We start from the raw sequence: 12,319 nt of genomic DNA, 5'->3' as shown, positions 1-12,319 counted from the left end.
ATTAATATTGCTTTTATTTACCAGAGCAGACTGCATTAAACAACAATCATTTGCAATAAAAATATTCAAAAAAGCAAAAAAAGTGTATTCTCCAAAATATCAAACTTTGTAAGAAAGTCGTTTAACAGAATAACTTCAAAACCCTGCTGGGATGTAAATATTATCAAATTGCAGGTGTACTTCTTCTGTTTTCTTTTCACTGGATGCTTCCACATCCAATTTTCCCGCCTCCTCTGAGACCCCCAAACAATACACAAACAAATCCAATAATGCAGGGTTCAACGGAGTGTTAATTTCATCAAGTGGGTAAATTTATGGACACCATGAAGCTTGTGGCCTGTGGTGAACTGGAGTACCGAGGATTCACTGTAATGTCATCAAGGCCATCTCAAAGGCATCTGAATGGCACCAGAAGCGGCAGGCACAAAGGCCATGAAGAGACCGAGCTTATCGGGTTTATGTGGGGCTAATTACAGGACTGGGAGACAGACTGGCTGTCAGGAGCGACGGTAATGTCATTAACGTCGAGGAAAGAAGAGGAATGAGATGCGTGTGGCTGTGAGGGAGAATTTATGGCTGAATTGTGTAAACGGCAGAAGGTAATGAAAAATGCAAGCGGGTGGCAAGAGATACAGTCCTTCTCAGGTGTCTGCGCTCCTCTCTGGATGAGAATAGCCTAATTAGGATAAATTATTTATCAGGATTGTTTTTCTTCTGAGCAGTTTCACAGAGACGACGTTCAGTAAGAACAAACTGTTTCTCTCCTGCAGTCAGAGCTGCTTCACAAAGGACACGAGCAGCTGAACTTTAATGTATGATTTTAGGTTTAACATCGCCTGAACGAACTGTAGAAATAGACCCATATCTGGGGAGGACCATCAGGATTGGAAAATAAATAACTAGGAAATGCTTAAAATCACTGATTGTATTTAAATACAGCTGAGCTTACAATAAAAACTTAAAAACACAAGGATTATTTTCTCCATTAATCGATTAACTGCTAATACCCAAGTTGACGTCTACACATTACTTGTTTTATATTCAGTTTTTGATTGCAAAAGACAAAGAATATCTGGAAATCTTTACAATTGAGGAGCTGGAAATGTTTTATATATTTTCTAAAACCAATAATTGATTATCAAAATGGAAGCATATTCATTTTCTGTTGATTGATGAATCGATCAATTGCATCAGTTCTACAATGGACCTGGAACATTTAAAGCCATATCTGTATGGAGACCCTTATGAAACTGCAGAGTGTCTGTTAAACATCAGAGGAAGACGAGAAGTTTATCAGAAAAATGCTTTTATTTCTTACACTTTCAAAAAGCACATTTTTAAAGCACAAAGATTTACTCTGTATATAAACAACTCTCCTGCTTAGACTAAAAAATGGTAGCATTTGCACATTGTGCTTGAATTGTAAAGTCTGTACATCTCTGCTCTGGGTCTCCTGTGGTGTTCACGACCCCAGTAAACATTTTTATTGCATAAATCATCACCTCAGTGGTCATTTGTTGAAGTCTTTAACAGATTGTGGAAAGACAGCAATCCTAACCACTAAAACAAAGTAGAAGAAGCTCTCATACCTGTTAAACAGTGAACAATAATAGCAGCTTTCTTAATGAAGGCGTTGCACATTGTCCTAAAAAAGAAAACAAAGATATCCAAAAGAAATGCAAGCAAAAATGTGACAATAAACGGCAGTTGTGCTTATTTTCTATCTAGCAAAACATCTTACTCCTCTGCAAATTATTCCAACAACTGATGAATGCAAACTCACACTCCAACACAAAAAGAAACACTTTCAAAAGAGAATTTGTAGCAACTGTCTCATTTCCCTCTAAAACAATAGCTGACTAAATGCTAATATCTATTTGCACACATCCCCTTTACGATAAGCACATTTTACACGTCTTATTTTTGCTCTCACCTATTCAACCTACATTTGACATTTCTCAAAAGGCAGTGTCAATCTGTGACTTCTCCAAGGAGAAGTAACATCATTAAATGCTGAATGGAAACCGGTTTGCACAAAAATAGACAAATTCAAATATACTCCAATCCACGACTTTGGTATAAACAAAAATAAAGATTCACACACACAAAACTTCCAGTCCTGTGGAAGTGTTCATGGGAAGAAATTACCAGAAGAAAAAAAAAGCAACCGTACAAAGAAAACTGGGATTATCAAAACTTGCAATCATACCTCTTCTCTGGGATACTTTAAAAACAGATCATCAATATAATTCCTTCCATCTACAGTACAAACCTCTACAAAATGGGAATAAAGTCAAAATTATTTGAAAAAAAAGTCATGAGAAAAACCTTTCATTTGGAGGAAAAAGTCATTATCAGAATAAAGTCACAGCATTACATGAAAACTGGTCACTTTGAGAACAAAATGCTGAATATTATGATTAAACTGAGTAGATTGGATAACGTGCACGTTTAAGCTTTTCCTGAACTAGTAGTATCTGAACACTACCGTATATATGCACTTCTATATTAAACAGTTTAAAAGACTTGTTTTCTTCTTAATATTGTTCCTCATTTAATAATATTATGACTTTATTCTTGAAATATTAATTTTCCTTCCTACAAGTGGCGCTAATACTCCGTCGTAAATACATAATCCAAGAAGTTGAGTCAGTGATGAAGCTGCGGTGAGGAAGATGTACCCGGATGAATTAATAACGAGTTTGAACCAAAGCATGACTTGTTTTCTATCCAACGTTACATGGAACAATGAATCAAGGCTTCTTTGATTTAATCTTATTAGCTCACACTTAAACAACCTCAAAGCAGGGAAACTGTTTTCATCTCAAAGTTTACATGAAAATTACCAAAGGAAAATTCACAATCAACAATTTCAGAAGAACAAAGCGGCCCGATTCCCCTCCATTAATAATCTTTAAGGTAGATGGATGAAAGCCTTATTGATGCTGAGGGCTCCACTTTGTTTTGCTTGCGAGTGCTGACTCATCCCCGACTAGCGACTGCACTGTGTGTGCAGCCTCTCCAGCCTATTAGCCGGGTGAATTGTTAGTGTCTTGGCGAGCTTTCTTTCTCCTTCGCAGACGGTCAACAGGTCAGCTCTCAGATTAAAAACGCTGAGTTCATGCACCCACAACAGCAGTGAGGAGCAATGAGAGCCTGCTGGGACTGAGAGCCTCTTTATGCTTGTCAAGAACTGACCTCGAATCTCAGTACTCCTGGCATTGTGTATTTAAACGTTCTAATAAACTAACGTGTTAGTGAGACAGCTGCGCCTCCGCTGCCCACGTGTCTTTCTACCCGAATACACAACACATGCATCTACCACCACCTACACTTGTTTCCTGCAATTATCATCTGGAAGTATGAGTTATAGAAGAGCTTTCCAAAGAAGGTGAAACGTGGGGCATGAGCATGAATGAAAATGCAACTAATGCTGCGGATGTTCAAACAACAAATAAAAGGATACAAAGATTCTCTTGTTTAACAATGACAGGTCAAGGGATTCATCTGAAGCTGAAGATCGGCATGTAATGGAAGCACAAGAGTTTAAAGTATGTCCTGTGTATATGTTTCTTATGAGGTGAAGGGAGATGCAGTGAGGCATATATTTAGACTGATCTGTATGACGAGTAAGAGGACCTTTCTGTTTGTATCACTCTTCTCAGGTACATTAACCAAAGATGTGCCAGAGAGTACGCCAATATTTAGTCATTACTGTCGTAGTTAAAAATACCCGCGAAGATGTGAAGCAGTTATTGATATTATTATCAGAGACGGCTCATTTGTAGCATCGTCTTCACACTGGGAATGACCCGTGTCCTCTTCAAGACAACACACCCATGACGAAGTTGAATATATCTGGCTGACTGACTCAATCTGAATCCCAACTGTTTTCTAGCTTTTACCCAAAACTGTGCAAATGAGACGAACGGAAGGACTCTTGAACTCTAAGTGACGCAGAACTAACTATTTGTGGCCGTGTTCTGCAGTGGAACATGAATCATTTACTTTTTTGTTACCAACTGAGGGACTTCAGAGGGGTTCGGTTACAGCGCAGCACACAGTTTGTCATCCGTTAACATTACATGAAGGTAACAGCGTTACAGCGGCTTCAGCACCGACGACTAATTAGGATACATTATTAACCATCAGAGGGAATGTAACAGGAACATGTTGTGGCAGCGTGTCCCCTGAAACACAACAGTCACTAAGGATGCAGTCACGTAGTTAACTCGGACCAGATGCGGCTACACAACAGTTCAGCTAAACAAAGTGGAATTGTGGGTAAGAACCAAGAAGGTAGTGGTGCTGGTTTAACCATCTGAAATTAAATATGGTCGTTTGAGGTGTGTATTCCTCCGAGCTGCTTGACAGACACTTCATGACTTCATATCTATATTAAAAAAGAAAAAAATATTTTAAAAAAGGAGTTAACTAAAGACATAACAACATAATCGCTCCAGAAATGATTTGTAACTAGTTTCAGGGGAAAGAGATTCAGAAAAGAACTGGGAGCTGACAGTTTGGAAGCACAAAGCTTTTCTCTAAAGGGATCATAGTCAAATTAATGATTCTCACCTAACATGGTGTACTTAAAGAATACTTCTTGATTTAAAACTTTTAAGGATTATGGGATAAAAAAAAAAGTTTGCAGTGGGGGAATTTTTTGGCAACATTCTCTTCCAAATAATTTACAATATATTCCGTTTAATTATTATTATTTTTTTCAAAAAACTTTCCAAATCTGGGAAGAAATGGTAAAAAAATACAATAGAAGAAGAAACTTGTAGTGGATGTCGGTTCAGACTGAACAATTCAAGGAGTTTCATCATTCTCAAACGTCATATATCGTTACTTTAAACACACACTCACACACACACACACACACACACACACACACACTCTGAAACTAGGTCTGTGCATAATTAGGGGAGAGCTACAGTTCGTGTTGCAGAAAATATAAAACCTGCAACAGAGCACACAAGAAACTTTTAGTGTTCAGAGCTGCAGCTGAATAAACTCGTCCTTTAGCTCATGAACCTCAACCAAAACTGGGACACACACTCACACACACACCCCACATTCAATCACTATCAGTATATTCTACTCATCTCAGCTGTATACTATATGTGGGTTACAGTTTTTGTCTAGTTGTGCTTGGCACGAAGTCCTTTTAAGTAGTTTTTCCAGCGCTTGACCACGTCCTTAAAGACGGGAGCGTTGTCTATGGATGCCAGCAGCTGCAGCTGGTTAATGTGTGTGGTGTGATAGTCCCAGCGTGCCAGGTTGGGTGCTGTGGCCAACATGAAGTGACGCAGGTCGTAGATGCTCCCAGACCCCGTGTCAAAGAGCGGCAGCATGGCCTTCAGCGACTCCATGCCGCGGCTGAACAGCTGCCCTGCCTCCCTGCCAAGCTTCTCTCCGGCTGTGTCCGTCAAGTCGTAGAGTCCCAGCAGGGAGTAGATGAAGCCGTTGAGGACAAAGGAGCTGGGTGTGGTGGGGTATTCTTCATACCAGTCGTATTTGTTCATGAACACAGCTTTGACCCCGTGCTGCGCTGAAGGCACCTTGTAGGGTCCTACTGCCTTGAGGGCAGCGTTGAGGTACCCCTGCTCCTTGGTGAGGAGGTAGGCTCTCACCAGGGTGGACATGGCCTGGCCCTGAGCCATGGCCGAGTACCAGCCAGGCTCCAGAGGCCGGAAGCCTTCACCCAGTTTACGGGTGACCATGATGGGCCAGCCACCTCGTTCGTCCTGGTTGCGCATCAGCCAGTCGCTGGCGGCAAAGAAGGCGGCCATGTGGGAAGTGGTGGAGATAGTGACGTTGTCAACAAAGCCACGCCCGTGTATAGCTAATCGCACAACCCGTCTGGGCATGATCTGAGAAGGAAAACCGACTTTTTATATAAATTATTATTACAACTGGATTTGACATTAATTCAATCTCAATGGAATTATTTTGTGTCATATTTCTCAAAATTAGATACATCTCAAGTTTCATTTTACAAAAATCTACATTTACACATTTTCAAACAAATCTGGTAAAATAGACATACCACCAACTGACATTTAGCTTTAAGATTTAAGGGAATGATATTGGGTCAAGTTTAGGGCTGCAACTAAAGATTATATTCATTATTGATGAATGTGCTGAATGTTTTGTTGATTGACCAATGAATGGTTTGGTCTATAAAATGTCAGAAAATAGTTCAATTTAATTTATTAAATCTCAAGGTGACGTCTTCAAATCAGTCCAAAACCCCAAAAATATTCAGTTTACCATAAAATAAGATGAAAAAAGGAAATGTTTGGCATTTTATGCTTGAGAAATTACTTTTACGATGACTGAATGATCCACATGCAGTAGTAAAGTAATAAAGTGTTTCAGCTCCAATCCAATTACATAGTTATTAGAACACAGGTGTTTCATCAAAGGTACTTTCAGCAACACACATTCGACATAAACCAACCTTTGTGGCCTTCACAGCCTTGGTGTTGGATAGCCCGATGCCCTTCCTGAGGTCGGTGAGCAGGTCTCGCGTCAGTGTGCTCCAGACGGCTCGTGGCCCGACGCCATACGTGATTTCACGGTCTTTGAAGGCGATGAGCTGTGTGCTGGTCACGTAGTGGATAGTGAACGGCGGGCCCTTCTCCGTGGTTTCCAGGGTCACGGACACGCTGCCGTTGGAGACGAACTTGATGTCCAAGCTGAGGATGAAATCTTTGGAGTTCCCGAGCTGGAGAGACACGCCTTCTGTGGACTCTGTGGTGGTGGGATACAAATGTGTGATGAACTAACATTGCAGTAGAAAATATCTTTTTAAAAGATAAAGTTTCTTTAAGTGCATTTGGTCTGAAAAAACATGACTAACCTCATTTGACTGATTTTACAAACTTCTGACGATTACCGGATGATTGTGGACTATTGTTAGCAGACTGACTGGAAGCCTTTTACAGTGCGTCTGTCTCCTTTGATGTTGTGTTTCAATGAAAGCTTGTCTTCTTCCTCATGTTTCCAAAACTCACTCTGTAGTCACATTCTCAAAGGATCAATAACAGTCAGATACGATCTGCGGTCACAACCCTACTCTAGTCTTGTATCCTTATTACCCATATGAAGTACCTAGCTGTGTGTGCGTGTGTGTGTGCGTGTGCGTGTGTGTGTGTGTGTGTGTGTGTGTGTGTTAGAGGTACACACACACACACACACACACACACACAGTACAGATGTGTCAGTGCACACAGAGTTTAATTAGGAGGAGGACAGACCGAATGGAGGAAAAGAACAGAGTAAGAAAATGGAAAAAGAGAGTGAAAGAGGAAGTTGACGGACTGCAGAAACTTTCCATTTGCATCTCCACATCTTTTCCCTACAAAGCTCAAAGTTAGGAACTCAAGAGATATTCAGTTTCCACACAGCAACCGCTCCTCTTACCATCAACTCAAGTGCCAGGCACTTCAGTTGCTGTTCTGAATGCTTTTCAACTCGCTAAAACACTAATAGCTTCTGGAATGATCTCTCCTTTGGCCTTGTTACTCAGTTTGCACAGCTGAAAAAAAGAAACGTCTCTAATGAAGGCTCCCGAAAGGATGAAGAGAAGAAAGAGTGTAGGAGTCAAGAAAAAGCAGGGTAATGGCAAGATGGGTTGCCTCAAGTGCCCTTAACACCAGCCAGAGACAGGAGAGACTGAAAATGAGCCAATAGTGAGAAGACAATTTAGAATCAGATCCCAAATGACACGAGCTGAGAAAGCAGAAGCAGACACAAAGACAGTCGATCATGAGGAGAATGGAGGAGAGAGCCAGTCTGGCAGGGGCCTCTGGATGACTATGGCTCTTTAATGCACTCATAAATGCATTACTTAAGGCAATGCAGAGAGTAAGTGGATTTGTACTCTGGCCCTGTGATTACTCTGGCATCAATAAAGGATGGGAAGGGAATATAGACGAGATTCCACCTCCTCTGCTCAGCTTTGCTCTCTGGCTGTTTAGCACTAAGGCAGCAGACAGAGATGACATGTAGCTACACATATGTCAACGTCCAAACAATGTCCAAACGCTTGGAAAACACATGTTCAGTAAGTGTTGTGCATGTGCAGATACAAAAGAACAGTCAATGCTAGGGGATTATTCATCCACATCCTCTGGTGATACATTAGGGCGTACAGTGCCTTTACAAGAATCCCCCCTCTTGGGAAGTCTCCATGTTTTTAGGGCTGCCAAAAACGATTATTTTCTTTATCGATTAATCTGCCAATTTCTTTTCTCAATGTATCTTTATTGTCCATGATATGGACATCATAATTTCCGTCTAAAACTTAAATATGTTCAATTGACTAAGAAATATATCAAATTTAAAAGTTGATACCATCGAAACATTGGCATCGAAAAAGACTGAAACCATTTCAAAATGATCAAATTAGTTAGCAATTAATCAACTAATCGTTTTAGCTCTTTATGTTTGATTGTCTTATAACAAGAATCAAAGTAGATTTAACATGGCCTCTTGACAATGATGAACATAAAAAGACCCTTTAAAAGTGATCAAAATGAATAAATAATATATGATGTAGCACCATAACAGCCTTGAGTTTGTGTGGATTTCTTCCCGCCCTTCTGTGCAAAACTGCTTAAGCTCCATCAGGTTGCATGGAGATCGTGAGTAAAGAGTCTTTTTCAAGGTTGGGCCAAATAATTGGATTCAAACCTGGACTCCATTCCTGGAGATGGTGGTCAGCATTTTCCAGCGGTAGCCATGCCATTAAAATCAAGACACCCGGCATGGTAACAGCAGCAGCAGCAAATCAACCAGGACCGAAAACTTAAGAATTACAACTTTTAAATATAAACAAAAAAGCCACTGTACTTCTACTTTGATTCTATGTTGGGAGACAATCAAATGAAAACTTCCAGGGTTGGTGAACACTTTTTTTAAAAGGCACTGTAGCTGGTGACAGTTGTCACTCCACTGTATCTCTATACACAGATCACCTCCTCAATTCTGGCAAGTTTGTACAAGCTGCATTTCTGAACCATCATACTACCACGAGGGGATTCAGAAAATAAAAGGTGCTCAGTGGCGGACAGTGTGCAGGAATGTGCAGATGGTGGGTTATTATCAGGGGACAGACGATTGATCCACTTGTCAGAGTATTTGAAAGGCTGTTCAACACCAGTGCCCTAGATAAAGTAAGGGGGAGAAAAGACCCTAACAGAGAGAAGGAGGAGGAAGTGGAGGGAGGCAGAGACAGAAAGAGAAACTGACAGCAGAGGAAGAAAACAGGAAAAGTTTGCATGAAAGAACAGAATAAGGCGTTAAAATGGAACGAGCATAAAATGATTGCAATGTTTAAGAGGCACAAGAGGGTTGAGGGGAGATAAGTGGGTGGAAATGAGTAAAGAGAGGTGGATAACTGACTGAAATCTGGGGATGGACGAGGAAGATTAATGGAGAATGAAGGATGCCGAGGGAGGGCGGAGGAGTGATGATGAAAACATGATGATGTCGAAGAAAGAGATGATGGCGAGTCAAAGCTGTAAAGCAAGGTGAGCGAGGAGGAGGAGGTTGAAAGTGGAGGAATTAGGAAAATAACAGGAAAGGCAGCAGCTCAACAAAGACACACACACACGGAAATATCAGCAGGAGATCAAAAGGAGAATAAAGACCGCTCAGTCAGCACTCAGTAAAAGATTCTGACTTCTCCCAAATCCAAAAATAACCGCCAACTATCTCGTCGTCTTGGTCATTTCACAGTAAAACTAGGCCAGATTTGCAATCTTGATTATAATAAACAGATAGTATTAATAGTTTAGATATAAGAGATCATAAACTAGAAGAACACAAGCTGTACATTACCCTCGGGCTGAACAATTTAAGTTGCAATTTTTCTGACAAATTAACTACAGGTTTGTATTTGTGGTCTACAATGTATTAAATATATCACCAGCAAATCTGAGGCCATGGCTCTAGCAGGAAACCGGTGGATTGCCTACTCTGGGTAGGGAATGAGCCCTTACCCCAAGTGAAGGAGTTCAAGTACCTCGGGGTCTTGTTCGCGAGTGAGGGGACGATGGAGCGAGGGATTGGCCGGAGAATCGTAGCAGCTGGGGCGGTACTGCAGTCGCTTTACCGCACCGTTGTGACGAAAAGAGAGCTGAGCCAGAAGGCAAATCTCTCGATCTACCGGGCGATCTTCGTTCCTATCCTCACCTATGGTCATGAAGGCTGGGTCATGACCGAAAGAACGAGATCACGGGTACAAGCGGCCGAAATGGGTTTTCTCAGACGGGTGGCTGGCGTCTCCCTTAGAGATAGGGTGAGAAGCTCAGCCATCCGGGAGAGACTCGGAGTAGAGCCGCTGCTCCTTTACGTTGAAAGGAGCCAGTTGAGGTGGTTCGGGCATTTAGTAAAGATGCCACCTGGGCACCTCCCTAGGGAGGTGTTCCAGGCACATCCAGCTGGGAGGAGACCCCGGGGAAGACACAGGACTCGGTGGAGAGATTATATCTCCTCATTGGCCTGGGAACGCCTCGGGATCCCCCAGTCGGAGCTGGAGGATGTGGCCCGGAGAAGGAAAGTTTGTCGTTCCCTGCTGGAGCTGCTGCCCCCGCGACCCGACCCCGGATAAGCGGTAGACGATGGATGGATGGATGGATGGATGGATGGATGGATGGATGGATGGATGGATGGACAAGAATTATGAAACAAGAATTGTTGGTGTTCTGAACAGCAACAAGACACAGCCCACTCCTTATTTTGTCATCAAAAATGTCACAGAATGGTGCTTTCTTCCTCCACAAAACCATCTTTGGCCAATTGTTAATCTATAGATTCCTGCATGCAGCGAACGACCATACTGTATTAACCAGGCAGCAGCCAAGATTTATTATTGTTGTTTGGCAAAATCCCAGAATTAACATTAATTAAACAGCTGAGTAAAGAGACAGTTGTAATTATAGCTGTCGAAACAAAGTTCATTGTATTAAACTTTAACTCGCTCTTGTGATTTAAAAACGTGCACTCTTTCAAACCGTCTCTGAATCAGTCAGGAGTCTATCATTACATGGTGGGTCCACTGTCAACCGGTCTGCCCGGATTGTCGCGCTGTGGCTGTGACTCACTGCAGACCATCATCCTGTCCTGAGGGTGTAGTTGCATATCGGGCCTCCTACAGTCACAGTTAACAGGAGATAAGCTCCTCGCTGAGAGGCCATCTGGGCTCATGGAAGGTCTTACGCACCTGGAGCACTGAACTGACGCACGGAGGTGGCTCGGGTCTTGTCGTAGACACGGCTGAGAGCGCAACCTTTTGGAACACTCCAGGGCGCTGAACTGGCCCGGCTGTCTCTGTCCTCGGCTGTATCGTAGACCTCCACGTGGGGCGGGCGCTCCGTCAGGTTCTTGCTGTAGTGGCTCAAGCCATACTGAGCGATCTGGATGGCGTAGAAGTAGCCCTGAGGGCCCCACTGAGTGGACAGAGGCACACCTGGGTGGATAAAACAGAGGTAGAGAAGGACAATGGTGTTAAATGGATATAGACAATTACCTCCTTATATGCAAGAGAACAAAGACATTACATCCTGTAGTTGGTCGTCTTGGTCTGGTTGGTACTTTTGTCTTGAAATGCTCATCTTGTTTATAGAAAGCTAGTTGCAGTCTATTTAAAGCAAATGCTCTTTTTTAGATAGCAGTTGTCATAACTGTTTTATTTTGGTGCAGTACGTGTCACATTGAGTTCATAACCATATAAATAAATACCGGTCTAGAATTAATTATTGATATCAAACATATACGCATAAAACTTTACCGTATTTAGAACCAACTGCGGCAATTGCAAAGATTCAAATTGGGGCCCATTATATAAACACAGACATAGAAGACAAAAAAGAAGCAGAAAAAGGTTTAAAACCCCCCCACCAGCCGTGGTAAATGATTGGACGGTGTGGTGAAATTCAAACTAATATACTGCATTTCACCAGAGGCGAGATTCCCTGTTCACGCAGTCAGAAATAGCTCAGGCAGGAGAATCAGTCTGATTAACAGATAGTTCACTTAAAGACCGTGTGACAGTGAGAGCACATGTGCAACCCGACAACACAATATACTTGTGTTAGGGCTCGGTGATAACATGCCTCCTCCTTCAAACTGATCACCACTGTATACAACGCTGATCACTTATGTTCTACTTTCCTCATTGATATTTGTGCCCTTGCAAAAAAAGAAAAAGATTGTTTGCCGTCCTCTGATGTACGAGCTCAGACAGTGAATGAAATGACAGCTTCTTTTTATGACAGAAAAGACTGTAAAGGGGTTTTCATTT

The 12,319-nt window shown here is 42.0% G+C and overlaps 1 protein-coding gene across 2 annotated transcripts in view; it reads right to left on the bottom strand.

Annotated features, from left to right (window-relative positions):
• Nucleotides 1–1,289: 1,289 nt before the first annotated feature.
• Nucleotides 1,290–12,319, bottom strand: part of glceb (glucuronic acid epimerase b) — a 49,765-nt gene continuing 38,735 nt past the window's right edge. For both annotated transcript variants that reach the window (XM_029427564.1, XM_029427571.1), the window contains 3 exons: nucleotides 11,240–11,485; nucleotides 6,470–6,762; nucleotides 1,290–5,879 (listed from right to left, as the gene is read on the bottom strand). In XM_029427564.1, coding sequence (XP_029283424.1) covers nucleotides 5,148–5,879; nucleotides 6,470–6,762; nucleotides 11,240–11,485 — 1,271 coding nt within the window. In that variant the 3' untranslated portion in view covers nucleotides 1,290–5,147. The remainder of the gene's footprint in view (nucleotides 5,880–6,469; nucleotides 6,763–11,239; nucleotides 11,486–12,319) is intronic.

This window comes from Cottoperca gobio, chromosome 3 (genome assembly GCF_900634415.1).
Source record: "Cottoperca gobio chromosome 3, fCotGob3.1, whole genome shotgun sequence".
Lineage (NCBI taxonomy): Eukaryota > Metazoa > Chordata > Actinopteri > Perciformes > Bovichtidae > Cottoperca > Cottoperca gobio.
This window is presented reverse-complemented; position numbering and strand designations above follow the sequence as displayed.